This window comes from Alosa pseudoharengus, unplaced genomic scaffold (genome assembly GCF_046254945.1).
Source record: "Alosa pseudoharengus isolate Yale_2024_CS ecotype anadromous, Long Island Sound unplaced genomic scaffold, YU_APseudo_1.1 YU_APseudo_1.1_scf_5, whole genome shotgun sequence".
NCBI lineage: Eukaryota > Metazoa > Chordata > Actinopteri > Clupeiformes > Clupeidae > Alosa > Alosa pseudoharengus.
In genome coordinates this window covers 29,780,839-29,807,100 of record NW_027468837.1, presented here as the reverse complement: position 1 = coordinate 29,807,100, position 26,262 = coordinate 29,780,839, and the positions used below count along the sequence as shown (strand labels likewise).

The 26,262-nt window shown below is 41.6% G+C and overlaps 1 protein-coding gene and 2 long non-coding RNA genes across 3 annotated transcripts; 1 reads left to right on the top strand and 2 right to left on the bottom strand.

The window, feature by feature from the left end:
• Positions 1 to 313: 313 nt before the first annotated feature.
• On the bottom strand, positions 314 to 4,703 carry LOC143103627 (keratin, type II cytoskeletal 8-like). The gene is made up of 7 exons (XM_076267359.1): positions 4,107 to 4,703; positions 2,479 to 2,687; positions 2,280 to 2,340; positions 1,379 to 1,474; positions 1,027 to 1,191; positions 728 to 853; positions 314 to 538 (listed from the first exon to the last, which is right to left on the bottom strand). The coding sequence occupies exons 1-7, from the start codon at positions 4,557 to 4,559 to the stop codon at positions 314 to 316; spliced, it is 1,335 nt and encodes a 444-aa protein (XP_076123474.1). The 5' UTR covers positions 4,560 to 4,703.
• Positions 4,704 to 17,450: 12,747 nt separating this feature from the next.
• Positions 17,451 to 19,758, bottom strand: LOC143104070 (uncharacterized). The gene is made up of 2 exons (XR_012982994.1): positions 19,694 to 19,758; positions 17,451 to 17,875 (listed from the first exon to the last, which is right to left on the bottom strand). It is a non-coding gene; the product is annotated as an uncharacterized LOC143104070 (long non-coding RNA).
• A 4,054-nt stretch (positions 19,759 to 23,812) lies between these two features.
• Positions 23,813 to 24,402, top strand: LOC143104522 (uncharacterized). Its single transcript, XR_012983086.1, has 2 exons — positions 23,813 to 23,958; positions 24,256 to 24,402. It is a non-coding gene; the product is annotated as an uncharacterized LOC143104522 (long non-coding RNA).
• Positions 24,403 to 26,262: the final 1,860 nt, after the last annotated feature.

Here is a 26,262-nt window from a genome sequence, read left to right as displayed (position 1 = left end):
GATTTGTGAGTTTACTAGAAAACATTGCCAGAAGCTTGGCAATGTTGGCCGCTAGAGGCAAACTTCCAGCAAAGTTCTGGCAACAATGAGAAGTTTGCCACTAGTGGCAAATGTGTTCACCAGTGATTTTCGCAGTGACCAGAATTTTCATATGATATTGCTGCAAATTTGCTGCAACGCTGCCAGTTAACAAGAGTTAACTGCAACTGTTTGCCAGAAACCTAATTTGCATGTGAAAATATAACCTTGCTGCAAATTTGCGGCAACTTTTCACCAGAAACCTGACATTTCTGTAAGGGGTATCATGCCAGTCTCACCTGCTCTCCTCTCCTTCCAGCAGCTTCCTGTAGGTGGCGATCTCGATGTCTAGAGCCAGTTTGATGTTCATGAGGGCCTGGTACTCGCGTACTTGGCGTGCCATGTCCTGCTTGGCGCGCTGGAGGGCAGCCTCCAGGTCCTTGATGCGGCCACGGGCTTCTGTCACTGCCCGCTCTCCACGCTCCTCCGCCTCTGCGATCTGTGTCTCTAGCTGTTTCCGCTGGATAAGGGAGGGCCAAAGGTTAAGGTAGCTGCCGATACCAACTCCTACAAACATCCTGGTGTGCGTTTGCCCACTTTGTTAGAGGCCAGGGTCAAACTATAGGTTTACTGTATATGTTCACCATGAGGCAAGGAGATAGATAAATACTTAGGTGTGCATACAGTATGTGAGTGCATTTGGTCATACCTGTCCTTTGATGTTGTCGATTTCTGAATGAAGTCTTGTAATTCTGCGGTTGCACTCAGCAATCTCAGCTTTGGAGGATTGCATTTCACTGCCGTACTTAGTGACAGACACCTGCATCTCTTCATACTGAACACACACAAACACACTCACTTGTTATTCAAAGGGAAAGGAAAACACTTTGTACAAACTTACAACACAGAGGAAGCCTTACTATGAAGACTTGTTATGTGTGTGTGTGCGTGTGTGTGTGTGTGTGAGTGATTGTGCGTGTATTTGAGGAATATGATGCAGGGCCATACCTTCTGTTTGTACCAGGTTTCAGCCTCAGCCTTGCTGCGGTTGGTGATGTCCTCATACTGGGCTTTGACCTCAGCCACGATGGCGTCCATGTCTAGATTCCTGCTGTTGTCCATCTCAACCACCACGGATGTGTCCTTAATCTGGGCTTGCAGCTCTTGCAGTTCCTATAACCACACACACACACACACACACACACACACACACACATTGGTTAAATCAATACTACAGTAAGTTCTCATGGTCATGACAGTCGACAGTGTACATATACAAAGACGGGTATGCAATGTGTGTGTGTGTGTGTGTGTGTGTGTGTGTGTGTGTGCGTGTGTGTGTGTGTGTGTGTGAAAGTACCAATTCATAGAGCCTCCTGAGGAAGTGGACCTCATCATTCAGATTTTCCAGTGTAGTCTCCAGCTCCACTCTGGCCAGGTAGGCGGCATCTGAGTCCTGATAGAATAACAAACAAGGAACTGTGAATGTGTGTGTGTGTGTGTGTGTGTGAGAGAGAGAGGGGGGGGGGGGGTGTTCAATGAAGACATACAAGCATGTAAGAGTTGATTGATTGTCTATACTGTCTACTGTTTAAAAACGGAGAGTTATATATTTGCTCTGTACCACAGAGAAAGAGCATAGACACTTATCAATACCCTGTGTATGTCCTGAGGATAATCAATAACCTGAGGGAGATCTGAGGCACAAAAAAGAATGACTGAGTGTTGTTATATGGATATGAATTTGTGTGAGTGTCTGGGATACAGTAAGTAGCCCATGGGGCGGGGGGGGGGGAGGGGGTTGTATATGTGGGTGTGATCATGTGAGTGTGGGGCATCTTAGTATATGTATATAAACTATGGATGTGATCATGTGTGTGTGCTGTGGTCGTATATCTGGGTGTGATCATGTGTGTGTGCTGTGATCGTATGTGTGTGTGTGCTGTGATTGTATGTGTGTGTGATCATGTGTGTGTGTGCTGTGATCGTATGTGGGTGTGATCATGTGTGTGTGCTGTGATCGTATGTGTGTGTGATCATGTGTGTATGCTGTGATCGTATGTGTGTGTGATCATGTGTGTGTGCTGTGATCGTATGTGTGTGTGATCATGTGTGTGTGCTGTGATCGTATGTGTGTGTGATCATGTGTGTGTGCTGTGATCGTATGTGTGTGTGATCATGTGTGTGTGCTGTGATCGTATGTGTGTGCGCTGTGATCGTATATATATGAGATGTGAGTGTGGCCATGAGTGAACTCTCACCTTCTTTATGAGCACAAATTCATTCTCACATTCATTGCGCTTGTTGATCTCATCCTCGTATCTGAACAACAGAGCCATCAAGATTATTGTCAGAGCTGTGTGTATGTCCATATGTTTGTTTGTGTGTGTGTGTCTTTGTGTGTGTGTGTGTGTGTGTGTGTGTGTGTGTGTGTGTGTGTGTGTGTGAATATCCTCTCACTTCTTCTTGAAGTCTTCCACCAGTTCTTGCATATTGTGCAGGTCTCCCTCCAGACGGACCTTGTCATGACCCAGACAGTCGAGGTGGTGGCGCAGGTTACTGATGTAGGCCTCAAATAGTTGGTCGATTTTGGAATGAGAAGTGGTCTGTTCCTGCAGGAGACTCCACTTGGTCTCCAGCATCTTGTTCTGCTGCTCCAGGTAGCGCACCTGCATGAAGAGAAAGGGACGGAATCGTAGATGTAATTTCATCTTGTAAGAAGGGTGTCACTTGCACTCAGGTCTCTTTGATGCTAACAGTCCAGGACCACAGGATCAGAAAGACAGGCTGGGCTATTTCTAGGAGGCTAAACCCAGGGATGACCGGAGCACTACGAATACTTTTACATTTTTAAAACTTTTATTGTGGTGCAAACAATTGACTGACGTTTCGAAACACTTTGTTTTCCTCAGAGTCCTACCATACTGGTAACATTGCACAGATAATGAAGACATTTCTCCGCTCCCTCTCCCAAGGCATTGGTTAATGGTAAGGGTGGGTATTTGCAATTAACCAGTAAGAGAACTCATAGAAAGAAAAGTGGCCATAAAGTACATCTTTGGTCAGTGTGAATGGGGGTGGGTATTTGCAATAATTAACCAGTAAGAGAACTCATAGAAAGAAAAGTGGCCATAAAAGTACATCTTTGGTCAGTGTGAATTGCATTGATGTTGTAACGTTTATCAGTGTGTGGGTGAGAAAAGTGCTTAGTGTCGTTGGAACAGTGAGTGCAGCGACCGCACTTATAGAAACCTTGAAATTCACACTGACCAAAAATGTACTTTATGCTCACTTTTCTTTCTAAGTGCTCTTACTGGTTAATTGTTGCAAATACCCACCCCTTACCATTAACCAATGCCTTGAGAGAGGGAGGGGAGAAATGTCTTTATTATTTGCACAATGTTGCCAGTATGGTTGGACTCTGAGGAAGACGCAATGTGGCGAAACGTCAGTCAATTGTTTGCACCACAATAAAAAGTTTAAAAGTATTCGGAGTGCTCTGGTCATCCCTGGGTTTAGTCTCCCCAGCCTGTCTTTCAGATGCAATTTGATATTGATCTGCTAGAAAGTATGCTGAATCCTCCTGAAGAAAATGGTCTATATCAAAGCTTTTCAGTTCACATATTTCTTATACTTTATACCTCCATAAAGCTTCCTTACCTACAGTAACTACCCAATTACCCTATTAATTACTTAATGATTTAATTACCTAACAATTCTCCTGCGCTAATTTAACAGATTATAATACATTTTCAACTTCTCATTCATTCCGTCTAAGAAGATTCTGCCCGCAGTTCATGCACATAATCTACACATTCATTATCCTGACAATCAATGTATTTTATTTTGTGAGAATCCTATTGTAAAAGCATCCTCAGTAACAGTAAACTTTGAGGGAACACAGGTGCTGCTGCTCTTATCAGACCAGATCTGATAACCAGATCTTAAATCATAAATCTAACAATCATAGTGGATCATGTTCCAAAACATGAAACGTCAAAGCACATTAGGTCTATTGACTTCAAAGACAAAGCCCAAGCGATGCACTTTGGGTAGGGGTAGAGGCAGAGATCAATTGACAGACTCACTTTATCGATGAAGGAGGCGAAGCGGTTGTTCAGGACTTTGATTTGCTCTTTCTCCTGATTGCGGACATTCTGGTAGTCGGGGTCGATATCCATGGTGATGGGGGTCAGGAGGCTCTTGTTGAAGACGACCTGTGTAAGGTGCGGTGGGCAGACGGCCAGCCTGTTGCCCCATCCCCCGACCCGGTACCCGTGATCCAACGATCCCGCATACCCCCCCACCATCCCGCCTCCCACAGCGTACCCTCCCTTGTTGTAGATCTGGGCGACGCCATGACTGTGACGACCGGCCGAACTGGTACTGGTGATCTCTGTACGGCTACTGTAGCTTCTCGAACTCATATTGCTGCTGCCTGACATCCTGCTGAAGCCTACCAAACGCACAATGCTGAGATGGAGAGAAAGAGAGATGGAGAGAGAGGAAGGAATGGGACGAGTAGGGTCAGTGTTCCTCATTTATAGCTCTACAAAGTAGGGCTGGACGGGGTTATTGTGTGTGCACACATGAAACATTAACTTGGTTAATCTATATGGATACTAGGGTACATGTGAACAGTTCTCATAACTTACATAATTCGCCTATCTCTACATGTGTCTGTATGTTTGTAGGGACGTGCAAAAGGGGTGTGTGCAATTTACTCAATGGTACTCAACTGTGTTTCATAAAAACATCAATTGATGTGAGAACACTGCAGTACAAGTGTTTTGCCTTAACTTTATTTCCCCATCCTTCCCCTTTAATCTTCAGTGAACGTTTACGAATAGAAATATCATTTGATTCATCATGGTTAGTCATTCTTCATTAACAAAACATAAACTAGGCTTGGAGTTTGATTTACAGATCATCCGTGGAGTACTGGGTGTGTAAGTATGAAAAAAAAAGTTGTGTGTGTCTTTAATTGTGGACACTTCACCATGGCCCAATAAACAGATAAATCTAGGGTGTGTGTGTGTGACTCAGTGTGTGGGTGTGCATGTGTGTGATTGTCTGTGTGTCTCTCTACTGATAGCCTGGTGCCCTTCACCCCCAACTGACACTCCTTACATTCCTGCCCTGCCAACACCCAGTCATTCTTCTTCGTGCCTCAGATCTCACACAGGTTATTGATTATCCTCAGGACACACACAGGTTATTGATAAGTGTCTATGCTCTTTCTGTGTGGTACAGAGCAAATATATAACTCAGTGTAGACAGTACAGAAAATACATTTTTAAATGCTTGTGTGTCTTTATTGAACAACCCCTCTCTCACACACCTACACACACACACACACAGCACCCTTGCCCTTGAGGTCACAGGATGACAATAATCAAACACTGATTTCATAGTCAGTCTGATATATTGATGTCTATATGTCAGTCTGTATAATTTGATGACAATAAGGCTATTCCTCAGAGCAATGGGTCCACGTTGAAGAGAATGAAGGTAGATCCCGAGGCACTCTGCTGATAAAAACTCCTTTATTGAGCGCACTCTGACGCTTACTGTAGGCGCATTTCGACTCCAACAGTCTTTATCACCTTTAGCACCTTGATAAAGACTCTGAGTCGAAATGCGCCAGTGTGACGTGTTGGAGACCCAGTGTATAGGACGACTTTTCATTAACAGCAGTATTAAACCAACCAACAATATAAAATATTAAGAAGAGCTCTTTTAAATCGAAAGGTAGGTAATTAGTTAAATCGAAACAATGTAGGCAAATGTACGGTATGCACACGTGTTTTAGGCATCTAAGCTAATAAATGCAATGAGTCTTCATCTTTTTTCAAAGGTAAAATTGACAAAATCAGACTCAACATATCTGCTCAATTACTAATTCAACAACCGAAACATCCAGCTACAAACAGAGGGAAACTTAACTTGATGTCGGAGCTTGATAGACTATGTGTTACGATGTGCTGCCTGTGATTTGCACTTTGTGAGACAGCACACTTTCACAAACACATCTCATCCACAAGGGGGCACCAGTTTGCTTCTTTGACCTGGTAGCTGCGAGCTAGCTATAAAAGCCATGAAGCGGCTTTAATGGGGAACTCAGTTTGGCATGAGGAAAGGCCTGTTTGGGGCCTACCAGCACCTCATGGTTTCTGCCCTGGACCTCTTTTGATGAATTTTCCCTTTCTCCCATTGGACACATTTTCGTTGTTTTGTATTTGTGTTGGGGTTTTCCCCACATTTTCTATGAACATTCTTGGAAGTAGGAATTACGCATGGGCTGGTCGCTAGAGAAGGCAATGCGCGGGCGGGTCCAGGACTTGGTACCTCCAAGCTGGTGTCCTCTTGCATTTCATCTCCTATTAGTTCGTACACACTGACTGCCACACCATTGCACACACTTAGGTTAGGGACTCTGGTCTGGGCAGCACATCTAATTTCCCTAGACTTAGTTCGAGCTTGTTGCCAGGCCACCTCTTCCTAACAAGTGGGTGGCTTGTCCGGGATGGACTTGGTTTTGTGTGTGTTTTGTTGGTTTTTGGTCTAGTTTATGATTTGTGTTGGCTCATTTGTGATTAGCTGCCAGTTTGTTTAGTTACCACTGATTTAATTGTGTCGGCGTGTGTGCTGCATGTAGCAGTATTGTGGTGACCATTATCTGGTAGGAATGCCAGTGCTTGGTTGTCTTTGGGCTGTCTTTTGGTCAGTGTTGCCGAATTAGCTTGCCTATGATAGAGCCGTTGAATGTAGTGGTTTAAGGTAGCTATGTGCCGACAATAATTAATTGCTTGACATTTTGTGCTGCAGGGTGCAGTGTTTGGCCACTTAAGGTGGATAGCAATTCGAGCAATGGTTTAACCAGCAGATTTGTGTCCCTTTAGGGAAATTGTAACGCCAGTGTTTGTAGAGAATGTCAGTCTAAGTGTTTTTCTTCTTGGGAACATTACCGACACAGAGACTGTATTTTGGGGTGCTGGTGTTAGTTTTGTTTTGTTTCTGAAAACCAGATTTGAAGGGAGTCCCAAGTAGTGCTTGTGTTTGTAAAATGAGGGATTTTTGTGTCAGACTTTGTGGCTGGTGGTATTACACGACTCAGGCTTTTCAGGCTCTCCAAAACACAGATGCTTGAAGTGGCCCACTGGTACGAAATGGATGCATCTGAGACAACGAAAAAACCTAAAATTGTGGATGCTGTGATGTTTGCTTCTGAGCTAGATAAGTTTCGTGAGAGACAGGAGCTATGCTTGAGGCGGGCTCAGGTGAAGCAGGAACTCACAGAGATACAACAGGAACGAGAACTGTTGTATACAAGCACTTTACTAGCAGATGGCTCGTCAATAGTTGAGGCACAGAAAGCAAATGTTCCATCAGAGCTGCTATTAGAAATACCTGAATGTACTGTAGCTCCTTTGCAGGAAGAGCAAGTGCTTGACCCTGTGAAACTAGTTTCAGGGTTCATCAGACGGGAAGCTACATTGAGCCATGTGGGGCTTTTGGAGGGGTTGGTCCCTAAACTTTTGGATGACCCCCAGCATCTAGAAGAAAATGCAGTTTGTGGGGCTATTGCAAATCAGCTTGATATATCCTCCATGGGCATTTCTGATCCTGTCTGTGAGATGGAGGGGCCTCAGCGCTCTCTTGAGGCTGGGCCTAAAAATGTAACTGTTTCACCATCTTCTCTGTTCTCTTTTGTGCCCTGTTATTATGTAAAATCTGTGCAGCTTGGGTTAGAGGCTGATTATTCAGATGTGTCCAACGCATCTGAGATAGACTTGGTTGACACAATTTTTGGGCTGTGTTTGAAGGTGGCCATCAGCAATGTTATAGGGGTGACACTCGTGAAGCAGAGGAATTTGATTCACAGCTGGTCTCCTGTGAAGAAACAGGACCTTGTGTAGATGGTCGGGAAGCAGCTCATGTGGTTTTTGTGACTTTGTCAACACCCACTGAAGTGCCTGTTGTTAAAGACTTAGGTGACCTGCTTGAGTTTAGGGATGAGAGTCCTCTGCAGGCAAAACTGATGGCTTCTGAACCTAGTGATTTTTGTTTGACAAATTATCCTACTGGCCCAAATGGAGCCACAGGATTGCCTCATCCCTCTGACAAGAGACAGTCAGAGTTGTTTTGGGAAGTTAAGGGTTTTGAAAAGACTGTTGTGGATGTCCTTGGTCTGGGTAAAGGTCACACTGCATTTGTAAAACTGATCGGGAATCTGCTCATCTCTGCAGAAGTGGCTCTGGAGGAAGAACACTGTTTTTCGGGTGTGGTTGCGACGAGTTCTGATGGGACTCACAGACTCTGGGATGGCTGTGGATTCTCTAGCTGTTTTTCTCAGCTCTATGTACAACCTTGCCATTTGTTCAGGTGGAGCAGTGTTCCACAGCCACTGGTCTTGGGCATGAAACTCCATGCCACCAGTCAGGAAATGTATGATGGTGGGTGCTCTAGAGTTCCAGCTGTGACCTGAAGCGAGCAAAATTTGATGTGGCTTTGACACTGAATTGGCCTATTTGTTCTTTTGAGGTTTCCCACATTTTATTTGTGGATGTCTGAGGATGAATTTTTATTTCTAGTTCTGTTTAAGGAACTCTCTGTAGCTTTTGTAAATAATGAAGAAAATTTAGAAAAGACACAAAAAAAAACACAAAATATTTAAGAAAAGAGTTTAACGAAAAAATAGTCGATTACCCGGTTGTGTTTTTTTTTTTTTTGTGTGTTTAAGGGGGGAGGGATGTTACAATGTGCTGCCTGTGAGTTGCACTTTGTGAGACAGCACACTTTCACAAACACATCTCATCCACAAGGGGGCACCAGTTTGCTTCTTTGACCTGGTAGCTGCGAGCTAGCTATAAAAGCCATGAAGCGGCTTTAATGGGGAACTCAGTTTGGCATGAGGAAAGGCCTGTTTGGGGCCTACCAGCACCTACCAGTTTTTGTGCAAATCACAGCACTGAAACAGCTCTCATCTAAGTTTTCAATGACATACGCCTCAACACAGATTCAGGTAAAACATCAGTCCTAGTGCTATTGGACCTTAGTGCAGCATTTGACACTGTTGATCACAATATTTTACTACACAGACTAGAACACTGGGTTGGATTTACAGGCATAGTTATCAATTGCCTAAAGTCATATCTACAAGAAAGGAGTTTCTTTGTTGCCATTGGAAACTGTACCTCAACACCAACGTCCTTGACCTGTAGTGTTCCCCAGGATCATAGCTATCATAGCCATGCAGATGACACACAAATTTACTTCGCTGTCACCATACGACTATGGTCCCCTTGAATCTATGTGTCAGTGTATAGAACAAATCAACACCTGGATGTTTCAAATTTTTCTTCAGCTGAACAAAGAAAAAACTGAAGTGATTATATTTGGTAAAAAGGAGGAAAGACTTAGGGTTGCCACTAGGGTTGAAGGCAAAGGATACTGTTAAAAATCTTGGTGTATTAATTGACAGTGATCTAAATTTCAACAGCCACATGAAAGCGATAAGTACAGTATATCAGCTTTTTAACACCTCAAACATATTGCCAAACTTAGGGGCTGAAGTCAAAACATGACTTAGAAAAGCTCATTCATGCATTTATCTCCAGCAGGTTTGATTACTGCAATGGACTGTTCACAGGCCTTCCTAAAAATACTATTAAACAGCTTCAGGTGATACAAAATGCAGCAGCTAGGATTCTAACAAAAATTAAAAGAACTGACCACATTACTCCAATTCTTAAGTCCCTGTGCTGGCTTCCAGTAAGTCACAGAATTAACTTTAAAGCACTGCTTGTTTATAAATCAGTAAAAGGAGCAGGAGCTAAATACCTATCAGACATGCTTCAGCACTACACACCTTCTCGTCCTCTCAGGTTCCAGGTGAAAAACTTGTTAGTAAAACCTACTGTTAGAACTAAACATGGTGAAGCAGCTTTTAGCTGCTATGCGGCTCAGCTCTGACCAACTTTCGGATGACATCAAAAAGATAAAAAATACTATAGCCAGTTTTAAATCTAGACTTAAGACCAAACTGTTCTCAGATGCTTTCTGCTAAATGCGCTGAGTTACAAATTGTAAATCTGCCTTGAAAATGATTCAACCTTGTCTTTTATTACTTTTATTATTTTTTACTACTTTTGCCTTTGTTTTTATTTTTTGCTTATTAATTATTCTTTATTTTAAAATGATTTTACCTTATGTTTTCTTTTTATTATGATCTTTACCTTTTGAACTATCTTTCACTATATTGCCCTTCTATGCTTTTATTTGTTATTACTGTTTGCTTTTGTTTATGTACAGCACATTGAATGACCGCTGTGTATTAAATGTGCTATATAAATAAGCTTGGGAAAAAAAATAGTGCAAGCCATAATCTCTGACTGAAAGTGCGTAACAATATTTAGCACATTTTCACATAACAATATACATTTTCCCGGTGGTGACGACCCCGAACCCCCTCTAACTTTTAGGCTTAAATGAAAAAATGTCTGACCTGAGGCAAGTTCACATTCCACAAGCTTAAAGCGCCCTCTCGTGGCTGTAGACGGTAATGTTTCATGTAGTATTCATGTCAATTCATACTGACTAATATTTCAAAACATGTTACATTATATACTTATACTCTGGTGTGAGTAGTGAGTATAACACTGTATGTGGTGTGAGTATAAGTGGGACTTAAATACGGGACTCATTAATGCTTACTAGTGAAATAGCTGATATTAAAAAATTATTATGTCATTCTAAATGATCACTGAATTATGTTATATAAAAATATTTGAAGTAGGATATATATTTGTAACAGCCTATGTGATTTTGTGACATTTTGACTGTTTTATTGAAGCTTCTCTCTTTCATGACAATATATACTTGAAAGGCAATGACCAAACTTTTCTCCATGGTATACAGTATTCTCTGTAACACTATTCCAGAAAGCGATAATGTAAGGAACAGTAACAATGTATTTTTGGAATAATGCTCTAATTTCCCTATTTATGTTGTGATGTCTTGTAGAGAGACATAAGTCACCCACAACAGTGTTGGATAAGGCAGTTACATAGCAAGGTGTGTAGGGGGTAAATGACCCTTTAAGAGCATTATGAATCCTGTAGGAATTCTGTAGGAATCGAAAACAATAGCGTATTCCTTAAGTAGACACAGCTTCTTCTGTAAGCTGAAATGTCTAATAGATTGAAGACATAGATTCAGGGCATTAAATTGGATGTATGTGTAATTTCAACAGATGTATTGAACTTACTTTGTGTAACACCTTTCATGCCAGCTACTTTATATCTGCTGGTGACTTGCACGGCCTCCTCTAAGTTGGGGTTCCCTGAACACAACTGCCATGTTGTTTCAGCCAGAAACAACTACAGAGGCTAATGTCTATGAGCTTCAGAAGAGTGGCAGGTACTTCCAGGTGCTCCCATACACATACCTCACAGTTCTCTCCATCTCTGTGGTAAGAGGAGTTGATGGTGGTGATGCTGTGGTTGGTGGTGCAGTCATGAAAAGGTGACTCTTCACAATATGTTGGTGAGGACAAGATGTGCGTGCCTTTGCACAGGGGCAATGCCAGGTGTTGTTTTTGCTAATGTGAGTTAACCTGCCCAAGGTGCTGTAGTAGCCTTGGTATGTAGATTGAGAGGCAAATATTACTTAGAACCACCCAGTTCCACCAACACACACAAGAGGGTCTACACACTGCCACCTTGGAGTCATAAAAAAAATTGCTCTAGAGCAGGGGTGGGCAAACTGCGGCCCGCGGGCCGGATCTGGCCCGCCGAGCATTTCATTTGGTTATCAGGCTGTTCGCTTTTTCCTGCGATAGAGACGACGTTGGTTAGCTTTACTGCAAAATGCTTTTCACTCAGAGAACGTTTACAATGTCAATGTCAAAACATCATGTTAAATAGAGATGATAGGCCTACTATTAGTTATCTCCATTGCAGCAGATCTAACTTGAACATAATGCTACCCCATTTAATTGGGAACGCGTCTGCGCCTACGAGAGGGAGAGAGAGCGGCAGGTTCCAGCTGGCTTGTCATTGTTGATAATTGATATCTCCTTCTTATAAGAAACTTTTCATCATAAAGGCAACACCCACTACTGACCATTTTATAAACTGTCCTTAAAGCAACAGTGCACAATTTATACATTTGTTAAACAGTAGGCCAGTGATCCTCACTATTTTTTTCACAAGAGCCACATTGGCAGTGCAAAATCAAAAGGAGAGCCACTTTTACGACAACCCACTAAGTCACCTTTGCAAATGTGCATTTCTACATATAAATTGGACATCCCACAAAAAAAGAAATATTACCTTGTGGGGAATTATTAAAAACCGGTCCATTTTGTGTTTCACGCTAGCGGAACTAACGTCGCCTGCCTGCAAATGTGTGCTGCGGTTAAGTTTTGTAAACAATGCCACGTGGCATGCGGCCTGTGTTGCCAGGTTTGACAATAGGAAGCACCATTAAGGCTTAATAACTTCCTTTCACCTTTATTATTTGGGTGAAGGGAGAAGTATAATTCAGTTGTTTGCGTTTTTGTAGTGCAGTATTGTATGTTTATGAAGCACATTTGAAAAAAAAAATGGCTGTGTTACCACATTGGGTCCCATTTAGAAGTGGCCACTTCATTTGCGCTTTCCGTGATTCAAGCAGCTGCGTGAAATGTATTACAACTATAAGTCCGCTGTAGCATTGCCGGTAAACAGGGCAGCGGATTGCATTTAAAGGCGTTGCAAGTGGCAGTGCGATACTGTAAGCAGAACGAAACTAAAAATCACCTCGTTGAAGTCATACAGTACACTAGGCTAAATCAGAGCCTACCTTTGTTTTTATCAACCTGGGTCCAGAGATGATGGCCTTTGGCGAACAGTTTTGGCCAACTCAAAATGAGTAAAACCAAATTTGGCGAAATCTTGCCAAAGCTACCATGCGAGCCACTAATTATAGCTTAACGAGCCGCATGTGGCTCGCGAGCCGTGCAATGAGTAACACTGCAGTAGGCTATCAAATTAGCAGCATTAGCAATTAATATTTTAAAGCATATACTTTTGATACTAAATGACCGTTGGCCGTTGTGCGGCCCGCCGGCCAATTTTCAAAACCCAATGTGGCCCTGGAGCCAAAAAGTTTGCCCACCCCTGCTCTAGAGCATTTTGTCTGGGACCTGCTGTTGAAGTGGTACCTCGGTGGCAATGGTGTTGCAGTACTCTACGGACCTGATGTGGTGACAGGTGCTGTGAGTGAGGCCACTTCGCTGTGCAAGCAGGTGGTATTGTCGGCCAGTGGCGTAGTGTAGTTGCGCAAGGACCCGGTGCAAGTCTGGCGCTGGCCCACCCCTCCCCTCCCCCTCCCCCTCCACCATCTCGACCCATCCCTGTGCGACAAACATACTGACAACTATGACAACTAGCATTCCTACATATCAACACACACACACCGACCGAGCACAGAGTGAAAGAAGAACGCACACACGACACGATCATTATTACTATGGACAGTGACTATTTGCGTAATGCACACAGCCTAGTACGATCAAAAACAGAACGCAAACAAATCCATTCAACTGAACACACCATGTTCCCTTGCAGCACAACAATGGCCTCATCAAAGAGCAAACAGACACATATGTTACATGATGGCACAGCGGCCATTTAACCACAACCCCAGAACGCCCAGATTTTGGGGGTGCTCTTGAAATGAATGTGGTTCTATGGGACTAAATTTGTCTCTTACACCTGATTGTTGTTGAAGAATAGCAGATTCTATTGTAAGTTATGCAAGTTCAGTATGGATTATAGCCTAGCTGCCAACTCTCACGCATTGGCCGTGAGACACACGCATTTGATTAGTTTCACACACTCACACGCCACACCCCCGATTTCTCACGCTGAAGTGTCAACCCGGTCGGTCAGATGCCTGAAAAATTAGTTTAGCCTTAGCCTACTATAGATCTACCTGTTGAGCCACGGTTATGCTTTCAGAGACGGTGAGAGGGTTCAAGAGCACCCCCTGTCTGTGATGCTACTTCAGAAGCCATCCCAGGCGCATTTCCCCCGCATTTCCCCGGCTTCAGGTATGCTTTGAGTATTATTGAGTGTTTTTCACGCTGAAGTGTCAACCTGGTAGGTCAAATACCTGGCAGATGAGGTTCAACTAAACTAAACCTATACACAGTGGCAGTTCTAGGATTTTTCTGAGACAGGGGCCACAAAGGGGCCACATCATACACTGAGGGGCCAAGAACCGGTCAACATCCATACACAGAAAATCCCTTGTTCAGCAAGGCAGAGGCACGTTGTCTACGTGATATGGAGGACTATACGCAGTATACCCAAAGTCCTTTTAGGCAAGTCCCTCCACTCGACGGCCATATTGCAACGCTTTTTGAGCACTCATCTTCACGACACCAATCTTGCTCCAGTAGCGAGTTCACAACACATGATTGGCACGATGTCTTCACAACACACCATATGATTGGCTCAATGTATTCACATCACACCACATGATTGGCTCAATGTATTCACATGTCGACGTTTTGCCGAGGAAGTGGTGGGATATGTGTAGACAACGGCCATATTGGCGTTACAAACTAGCCTAATTCTATGGAGGATTTTTTGAGTCATCTCCTCATTAGAAAGTCTCTGGTATACCCTCTTAAAAAGCATCACCATCTCAGTATACCCACTTAAAACAGACAAGGATAGGTATTAATATTTGGGGTTGATCACAGTATACCCACTACAGCTAACTAGACTACACCACAGCAGTAAGGTGCATACATTTCACCAGTCTTACCTTGTTCAAATACTTGAATGCTAAATGCTAAAAAACAAAAAAGCCAATACAATTCTTAACAATTTTCCCATTTATTTATAATGTGCATTGAAAACACAATATAAAACTAAAATATAATAGACACTTCAGTGGAAATACATTGATATTTTAAAATCATACATCATCATACACAAATGTTTCGTTCAATTAAACAAGTTTTACTTTAACTCTATCCCCTTTTGTTGATAAGAGAAACCACTTTCACTGCCAGTTTGCGTACATTAAAACAAACACACACACACACACACACACACACACAGACATTAACTACAAAAACGTAGTGTTAGCTATTAGGCATGTATTCTCATGTTCAGTTAGCAGCTGCCAACTTTTTCACATAATGATGATAACCAAAATAGAGATTTGTGACTCACCAAGAAACTTCTGTGGAGGATGAAACACTGCCATCAGTTCTTCACGTTAGAATTCTAGCTGATACTTTCGTTAGCCAAATGTATCGTTTCTATACATTAGCAGAGACATTTCTGGTTAGCCAAATGTATTCTTTCCTTTACAGTTCACTGTGTGCTTTAGCGTTCAAGCTTCATAGGTGCATTACTGCCACCAGTTGTTTGGGAATGGAATTGCATCTCTGATCGTCGCTCTCAACAAGTTTGACACTTATTGATGATTGACGGTACAGGGGCCAGTCAGGGGCCAATGAGATTTCAGATGGGGCCCGGGGCCCTGTGGCCCCGCCCCTAGAACCGCCCCTGACACTAAGGATAGCCTATCTAAGACGGTGTTCTGGTTTAAATGAGTTACGTTGTGAAATTGAGAATGGGACAGACTAAATCGTTTAGTCTATTTCTTTGTATCAATAATATGTTGAAATTAATTAAAAGTAATCAATTTCTATGAAAAAACTATGTCTGTTGTGTGCGTGTGTCAAGGTAAAGCCTAGGCCTACCGTGCGGATATACTGCGCAAAAGCGCCACTTGCGCCTAGGCTATTTCAATGTATCGCCTTGTTAGGCTATGCGCGGGGTGTGCCAACTTTTTATGAGATAGAGAGACCCCCTTTGGCCCATCTGAGACCACTGGTGACCCCCTCCCTGGACCCCCTACAGTTTGCCTACTGTCCCAAGGTCGGAGTGGAGGATGCCATCATCTACCTGCTCCAGAGAGTCCACTCTCACCTGGATAGAGCAGGCGGCACTGTGAGAATCATGTTTTTTTGATTTCTCCAGTGCATCCAACACCACCCAGCCTTGGCTGCTGGGGGAGAAGTAGCAGAGGATGCAGCTGGCCACCACCATCACTTCCTGGATTATGGACTACCACTCAGATAGGCCACAGTTTGTTTGGCTCGGGGGCTGTGTGTCTGAGCGGGTGGTCAGCAGTACAGGAGCACCTCAGGGGACTGTGCTATCCCCTTTCCTTTTCACACTCTACACCTCTGACTTCCAATACAACTCTGAGTCTTGCCATCTGCAGAAGTTCTCAGATGACTCTGCATTGGTGGGGTGTGTTAAGAGGGGGGGTAGAAACAGAGTACCGGCAGATGGTGGATCGCTTTGTGGAGTGGCGTAAAGTTCGTTTTTCACCCGCGCAAAGTTGAATTCGGTATTTTGCACGTTTATTTTTTAAAGCCCGTGTTGCAGGTTAAACACCACTGTTGATTAATGGGCACATAAAGCACTCAATATATGTATATCATTTTAAAAATGTCTCCAAATGGTGTTAAATGCCAGTTTTTGTTGTTTTTAGCATTAGCGGGTTTTTTGTACGCAATTCGGTGATGACGTCACTTTGGGGACTACCCAGCAAACACATAACCTTTAGGGAACGTTCCCTAAAGGTTCCCTTAAGGTAATTACCTTTAGGGAACGTTCCCTAAAGGTAAAATAGTTTGAACCTTTAAAGAACCTTTAGGGACCGTTCCCTAAAGGTTCCCTAAAGCTAAATATTCTGAACTTTTAAAGAACCTTTAGGGAACGTTCCCTAAAGGTTCTCTTAAGGTTATTTTGTGCTAACCTTCAGCTAACCTTTAGGGAACGTTCCCTAATGGTTCTTTTTTGCCCTCCAGCTAACCTTCTATGAACGTTCCCTCAAGGTTCCCTAAAGGTAAATATTCTGAACTTTTAAAGAACCGTTAGGGAACGTTCCCTAAAGGTTCTCTTAAGGTTCTCTTGAGGATGCATAGGTAATGGAATGTCTTAATTATAAGACTCTGAATAAGCAAAATCGATTGTGGGGAGGGAAGAGAAAAGCTATATATGTAATACAAACTAGCTGATGATGTCTACTTATCTGTGTGCTTCTAGTGAGCTTGTTGCTCTGAGTGTGTGTGCCCCCGGATGGATAAAATGCAGAGAACAAATTTCTAGTAGGAATCTACAGTCTAACTTAACTTAACAACCATGTTGGTCCAGTTTAGATGGCAGTCCTACACCAACACATACTAACACCCCTGTTAATCCAATTTAGATGGCAGTCCAACACAAACGCATGCCAACACAATGCTTAAAAACCATGTTGGCCTAGTTTAGATGGCACTCCTACACAAACATATGCTAACAACACGATAACATTCTACTATGAAAACAACAATAAAGAGACACTGACAAGTGTTAGGTTTATAAAACGACTTTATTTGTATTTTCTATTTAGAACTGTCTTAACATGGTTAACAAAACTTCAATTAAACACACACACACACACACACACACACACACACACACATATATATATACATATACATACACACACATACATACATATGCACACACACAATTAGTATACATACACGCGCAAACACAATTAAACTATACAATACATTCAGTGCATTTTAAAACCATATTGACACCAGATCTGTGGTGTGTGCGTTCCATTACAACTGTATCTAAGCTGACTAATGTTACCTATAAATGGTTTACCTAATTGTTTTAATGCTGCGGCTGATCTTCTAGGTAAACATGGTATGGGATCCCATCCACACATCTTCCAGGAGTCCTTGACAGAACTTAGCCCACAGGACCTTCCTCCTCATGAAGACCTGTGAAGAAAACAGATCATACACACATTTAACTGGTTACCCCACCCCACACACACTCACTTCCACTCAATTTGTTTCACAGATATGGGCCAAACACCACTTTATTTTTTCTCTTCTATTTCCGAGGCTACTCATTCTTACTGTTGTTGACTTATTGACAAACATTTCATTTTAATTTCTAATGTTAACTAACACTGTATTCATTTAAGTTGAGCTGGCACATGTGCATAATAATAATAGTAAAAAATAATAGCAAGAACTCATTGCCGGTTAATTGTTATCCATGTGTACTTTACATCCCAATCCTATTTCTTGTTTGCATTTTTGTACATTATGTTGATATGTGCCTACATTATTATTTATTAATATTATTATTATTATAATTGTTGTCTCTATTGTAGCCTACAGTATGTAGCCGATCTATATTACTCTTTGTTTGTGTATACTAATGCTGTCAAAATATCATGTTCATTTCAATTTATTAATTACAGAAACTAAATGTCTTCAAAAGTTTGTTGAAGGTGGTTACATTTATTTCCATTCCAATAACATTACTTTTCTTTGTCTCGTTTTCCTACTGTTTAGTTAAATATTTTCTTGAACTGCTCTATTTCTTATCCTGGACTGCCACCTACTGGATAGAAAAGGCAACAGCCTAGTAATTACGTGAATAAAAATCTACAAGAGTATATCATTAATTACATTATTTGTTTAATCGATTGATAGCCCTAGTGTATACTAGTGCATGTCTATTTGTTGACTGTACATAGAGTTAACACATACCAAAATCAAATTCCTTTTGTACCTAAGTAGGCCTAAATAAAATTCTGATTACCTTAACAATCACACAGTAGGTCAACAGGCCCGCCGAGGCACCCACCAAAACAGATCGAACACTACATTTCCCGCACTCTGATTTAGAAAATCATTCTAAATTCTAGAAGCTCGCGACAATAACGTTACTTCACTAAACTGCCACTTACTGAAGTTGACTTCTCTGCTGACGACGGTCTGCTTCCACAAAAAGTTATGTCGATCTGCTATTTTTAAATATTTATCCCAGTGATAATATAAAATCACCGCTAGAGACCACGGTCACCATCACTGGTAAGTTACGTTACGTTACGTTACATTAGCGCAGAGAGAGCTAGTTAACGTTACCACTAATCCTATGGGAGCTATGCTAGCTAGCTAATGTCTGAACAGTTAGCTCGGTAGCTAACATTATTTACCATCCATTTCCTTATTATATTAAGTAGTTAAACAACCTAGTAGCACCGCTTATTAAGTGACCGAATCGTGTAAGCCAACAATTTTCCCCATAACGTTAATGAAATAGTTTGACGCGAAGACCGCAATCGTAACGTAAACATAGGAACGTCACCTATAATCAACCGTCCTGTATTTCCAAACCTCTTACGTGTAGCACTATGTGTCACTTAATATTAATTTCTACACAAACCAAGAACCAAACTAGATTTTGTTCAAATCTACACACCTATGGCTAAGTTATCATCGATATTCAAAGGCAATCCTCTATTAACCAACACATGAAACTAAATTTCAACAAGATAAGTCATATAATGACGACCACGAAAGGTGTAGGCTTTATGTAGTTAAGCTGACGACAGGTCTACAACCTACAAAGACATTGGCCACATTAATGATGACATAGGCCAAGTTAGTAGCTGTTAACGTTATGCACGCTTCATTCCCAAAACAGCGAAGGCGAGAAATCCACAGTCGTATAACACAATACTGAATTTTGGGATAAAAGTACCAGTCAAGTCAAGATTATATGTGTGCATTTATACCTACTGTGAGAGCTCCAGTGGCAGTGATCACAATCAGTACAGTTTTAACGTGTCTCTCTAGCACGCCACACAGTGTAACGACGGACGGGGCTCTGGTGACGCAAATAAACAGGAAATCATGAACATCATGATCCGGATGCACACCATTTAGACTGTTTCGTGGGGGAATGTCAAGTTCTTAAACTAGGTTCTCATCAGTGGTGGACAAAGTACACAAATTCTGTGCTTGAGTGAAAGTAGAGATACACATGCCATGGTTAAATGTTACTCCAGTAAAAGTATAAGACCTCCTTTTACATTTCTACTTGAGTGGAAGTACAAAAGAACTTGCATTCAAATGTACTAGTATCGAAAGTAAAAGTCCTAAAATGTATTACGAATAATACAGTTGCATTTACTATTGTTGAAATGATTCAGCACAGACAGACATAGGCATTCATTGAGCCTTTCTCATTCATTCAAGGAGAAATCAACTAAGAATTTTTGTAAATGTAGAAAGAACTAAAAACAAAGTAATGTGATATCTTATCTTAGATTTTTCAAAGTAGCCACTTTTTGCTTTGTTGAATGCTTTACACTTTCGGACCAAAGCAAGACGTTCCCTTTTGTGTTTGATAGTGTCAGATATATATCATTATATATCTATCTGTCATTGTCTATCATCATTTGCTCGATACCTTCATATGGCTAGTTATGGTAACATCAATGTTGTGAAATGGGGTCAACAAGGTACAGCAAATAGTGGATATAGCAATAACATAGCTTAGGCAAGACCATTAGTTAAAGCCTAGCTCACTTAATAGAAAATACACATTGAAATACTCAAGTAAAGTACAGTTCCATGAAAAAGCAACTTAAGTACAGTAATTGAGTAAATGTACTCAAGTAATGTCCACCACTGGTTCTCATTGTAGACTACGACCTATTCCATGAGAAAAAGATGGACAAACATTTCCATAACAATTGGGTTCTATCAAATTATTTAATTATTTTGGATTGGGCCAGAGCCGAACAACATCCACGAGTAAATCCATTAACCCCACTCTTACTCATTACATTAAATTATATTTTGAGCTATTGGTGTAGCAGAGTTTCTATTTACTTATTTTGTATTGCCCATTTCCGTCCAGCACACAATTTTAGAATTTGGATGTGCATTGCTGTTGTACAGATGGTAAACTTTGAATGGGTTTACTTAAAAATGTCCCAACATTTTTTGTCAATATGGTTTTGTTTCGCTCTATCTCTTTTTGTGAAGACAACAAAATAGTAATCTAAGGCTGTTTTTTTTGGGTTATATACAGGAGAATAATTTTGCATGGTAAGTATCAAGTGTCAGGTAAGTAAAGTGTCAGGTTAGTATTAGCTCTTCCTTGCTTGCTTGGACCATTCAAGAATGGACAGGTTGCAAAGACAGCAGTATACTCGTCGATGGAAGCTTGCTCAAAGGACTCTGATGACTGTCAACCAACAACAAAGTGAAGAGATTGAAGAGGAGGAACAAAACAATGAAGCAGCAATGGAGCAGGAACAAGACAATGTTGATTCTGACTTGGAGGTTACAGAACAAGGGGAGAGAAGCAACTCAGAAGAGACAGAAGAGGATAGTGAGGAACAGGTGGGTGCAGTTGCTTCTCTGGCCTCTGACTTGGACATGACAGAAGTGGAGGCAAGTACCTCCACAGAAGAGTCTGAAGTGGAGGACGATCCTCATTCAGTTAAGGATTTTCTTCAGGGGTGGGCATCAAAACACCAGATCTCCCACACTGCCTTGGATGACCTTCTGAAGGGTTTAAAAATACATGGCCACCCTGAATTGCCATCAACTGCCCGTACTCTGATACAAACTCCAAGACACATTGAAGTCAATACGAAATCGGGCATGCAATACATACATTTTGATTTCAAGGACACACTCACGGAACAGCTGCAGCTTTACCCCAGAGAAGTTATTGAAGTGGTAGGAGAAATAGAAATCTCTTTGAATGTGGATGGCTTACCACTTTTCAAGAGCAGCAAGACAACACAAGACTACACAGGCAAAGTAGTGCTGAAGGGCATACTAAAGGATGAGCTGTATGATCACTTCATGCAGTTCAGCATAGCCCTGAGTCTCCTCCTTAGCCCACACCAACAGGAGCACAACAAGTATGCTGAGGAGCTGATGGCTTATTTTGTTAATCAAGTCAAGGACCTTTATGGAAAGCATTTCATGGTGTACAATGTACACTCTCTTGTGCATGTCGCAGCAGAAGCAAGAAGATTTGGATGTCTGGATGCTTGCAGTGCATTTGTGTTTGAGAATTACATGCAAAGACTAAAACGGCTTGTGAGATCGGGAAAACAGCCACTTGTACAGGTAGCAAAGAGGCTCATGGAGATGAAGCAACACCAAAGGAACGTCATACTGCCAGAGAAAAGTAAAGTGTCACGACCAAACAACAGCTTTGTTATCGATGGCAAATGCTACGAGGTGATCGAAGAAACAGACAACAAAGATGATTCTGGAAGTCCATTGTTACGGTGTCGGGTATATGAATCACCTCTTCCATTGTTTTTGAGTCCTTGTGACTCGCGCATTTTTGGGTGTTTCAAAGTGCACTCAAAGCGCTATTCAGTAATGATGGTTCCAGAAGCCAACTGCACCAAGAGAGCAATAATGGTGGAAAACAGAGATGAGATTGTCTTCATGCAAGTCCTCCATGCAACTTAACCACACAACAGCTGAAACTGTTGCTGAGTGGATCATAAACGGCCCCAGCAACGAAGAGGACTGTCACAAGGAGTGTTTAAAAAGCCCACCACCGACAACATAGAGCCGCACAACAAACGACAATGGCTGAAACTGTTGCTGAGTGGATCATAAACGGCCCCAGCAACGAAGAGGACTGTCACAAGGAGTGTTTAAAAAGCCCACCACCGACAACATAGAGCCGCACAACAAACGACAATGGCTGAAACTGTTGCTGAGTGGATCATAAACGGCCCCAGCAACGAAGAGGACTGTCACAAGGAGTGTTTAAAAAGCCCACCACCGACAACATAGAGTCGCACAGTTTTGTGTTAGTGACGGACTGTGCCTAGGTCGATGGTGGTTGGCTAGGGTTTTTATGGTTATGGTTCAGTCCGCATCAACGGGACGGACCAACCTAGCCAACATAGACCATGCCTAGGCTAGTTAATAGTATTTTGGGTATTGGCTATTTCAATGTGTTAATATGGTGGCAGCATGGAGGGGAGTGTCTCCAGGACGCTGGTTTCACTGTTAAGCCTTCATGAGGTGTCGTGGGCCTAACTTAACGAAACATCGGTGGATAAGGATGCCCACTTGATAACCCCAGTGACATGCCGCATACTATGTACTGCTGTTGATGGGCCATTTGGCATACATACAGTCTGCTAAGCTAATGTTTCTATACATCGTTGTTCAATCTAACCCAACCTAACACTGTGAAATGTGTAGTTTACGTCTGCCCATAATTTGTCTACTAACAATCAAAATGAGACTGTTCTTTCAGATTGTTCTGTTTAACCTAACACAATCTAACACTAACTTAAGCATGAAGTAGTCAATGGGTCTGTTCGAAACCGAAGACAGCTGCCTGCTCACTAGACATGACTTTTGATTAACTGCATCTTTCAAAAATGAGTGTAGCACTCTAGAATCTTTGGTTAACACTACGGTATGACGTTAGTTGGTTACAACAATGGTTTAATCAGATAGTAACTTTTTTTTTTTCGAACCGCACTTGCTGCCTCGCTCCCCAGTTAGATATCTTAAAAGGCAGCAGTTTTTCCCGTTTCGAACCCAATGAAATTACCCAATGACCTCTACATCTATGTTTGTCCTTGTGAAATGTCAGTCTTTCCCACAGATTGAATTATTTTAATTAAGTAACTCTCCACCCCCCAGCAACCAATCACAACAAATTGAGTCCTAATCTGTGGAAAAGACAGAAGTTTTTGTCTAACAACAGTTTAACTTAACATTATAAAGGAAACGTTATATTTTCCCCATTAACACCATTGTCTGTCTTGTCCCGTCATACTAACACCCCACTCATTGGCCTGTACCTTGACGTGGTGAGTGGGCTTTCAACTGAACGGGCCATTCGCTGTTAAATTAAATTTTCTGAAAAAGTTAGTTATACTACCTGTGTCTATGCATATCACGAATTGTTTGACAACTGGCATTTTTGTGTCTTTCAGACCAACACATGGAGTGGAGGCCAGACGTGTCACTGGATTTTAGAGACCATATCAGCTCAGGTACTGCTACTGCACACGTAACGTTACATTGTAAACAGTGAATCAAATACTAGGCCAAAACCACGCCTTGGAAAATGCACTATGTTTCACACACACGTGGTTAAAACAACATGCCTGCATAACGATGTAGCCTTTTGGTGTGGGACATGTTTTCAAAAGCATTGGACAATTAAAATACCTGCCAATCTCTCGTCCAGTAATCCAGTGTGCTTTTTGATCCAAGGAAAACAGGTAACCCAAAGATGTGCATTTGAAAAAAACACGTAGATTTAGCGTCATGTCTTCTCTCGTTCGCAGGAGCTGCATTGAAAGACCCATCATCCAAAGGCAGAAGAAGGACTCCCGGATTCTCTCGGATTGAAACCAAGTGTCGCCTGAATAAATTGTGCGTCATTCTCGTCTGCAATTCCCCAGCAAATACTTAATAAAACATTTCATGTTTTACATGCTGTCTGCTCATTGACCATTATCTAGTGTTGTGAACATAGCCTGTCTTATAAGGTGGCAAGAATAAGTCGCCAATATTACATCTGGAAGTTAAGTATTATTATTATTATTATCATCGCCTATTATTATTATTATTATTATTATTATTATTACTACTACTAGTAGTAGTAGCCTAGTAGTGCCCAATATTTGGTTCGCTAAAGGTTCCGGGAAGGTTCGCTGAAGGAACTGCAAACCTGCACTGACGGTTCGCTGAACGTTCGCGGAACTTTTAGGGAAGGTTCGGCGAACGTTCAGAAAACTTTCCTGCGCTACCGTGAGCGAACCTTCGGAGAGAACTTTCCGCGAACCTGCAGCGAACGTTCCCGGAACTTTAAGCGAACCTTCCCGGAACCTTTAGCGAACCAAAAATTGTTGCTTCTCTCCCCTTGTTCTGTAACCTCCAAGTCAGAATCAACATTGTCTTGTTCCTGCTCCATTGCTGCTTCATTGTTTTGTTCCTCCTCTTCAATCTCTTCACTTTGTTGTTGGTTGACAGTCATCAGAGTCCTTTGAGCAAGCTTCCATTGACGAGTATACTGCTGTCTTTGCAACCTGTCCATTCTTGAATGGTCCAAGCAAGCAAGGAAGAGCTAATACTAACCTGACACTTTACTTACCTGACACTTGATACTTACCATGCAAAATTATTCTCCTGTATATAACCCAAAAAAAACAGCCTTAGATTACTATTTTGTTGTCTTCACAAAAAGAGATAGAGCGAAACAAAACCATATTGACAAAAAATGTTGGGACATTTTTAAGTAAACCCATTCAAAGTTTACCATCTGTACAACAGCAATGCACATCCAAATTCTAAAATTGTGTGCTGGACGGAAATGGGCAATACAAAATAAGTAAATAGAAACTCTGCTACACCAATAGCTCAAAATATAATTTAATGTAATGAGTAAGAGTGGGGTTAATGGATTTACTCGTGGATGTTGTTCGGCTCTGGCCCAATCCAAAATAATTAAATAATTTGATAGAACCCAATTGTTATGGAAATGTTTGTCCATCTTTTTCTCATGGAATAGGTCGTAGTCTACAATGAGAACCAGTGGTGGACATTACTTGAGTACATTTACTCAATTACTGTACTTAAGTTGCTTTTTCATGGAACTGTACTTTACTTGAGTATTTCAATGTGTATTTTCTATTAAGTGAGCTAGGCTTTAACTAATGGTCTTGCCTAAGCTATGTTATTGCTATATCCACTATTTGCTGTACCTTGTTGACCCCATTTCACAACATTGATGTTACCATAACTAGCCATATGAAGGTATCGAGCAAATGATGATAGACAATGACAGATAGATATATAATGATATATATCTGACACTATCAAACACAAAAGGGAACGTCTTGCTTTGGTCCGAAAGTGTAAAGCATTCAACAAAGCAAAAAGTGGCTACTTTGAAAAATCTAAGATAAGATATCACATTACTTTGTTTTTAGTTCTTTCTACATTTACAAAAATTCTTAGTTGATTTCTCCTTGAATGAATGAGAAAGGCTCAATGAATGCCTATGTCTGTCTGTGCTGAATCATTTCAACAATAGTAAATGCAACTGTATTATTCGTAATACATTTTAGGACTTTTACTTTCGATACTAGTACATTTGAATGCAAGTTCTTTTGTACTTCCACTCAAGTAGAAATGTAAAAGGAGGTCTTATACTTTTACTGGAGTAACATTTAACCATGGCATGTGTATCTCTACTTTCACTCAAGCACAGAATTTGTGTACTTTGTCCACCACTGATGAGAACCTAGTTTAAGAACTTGACATTCCCCCACGAAACAGTCTAAATGGTG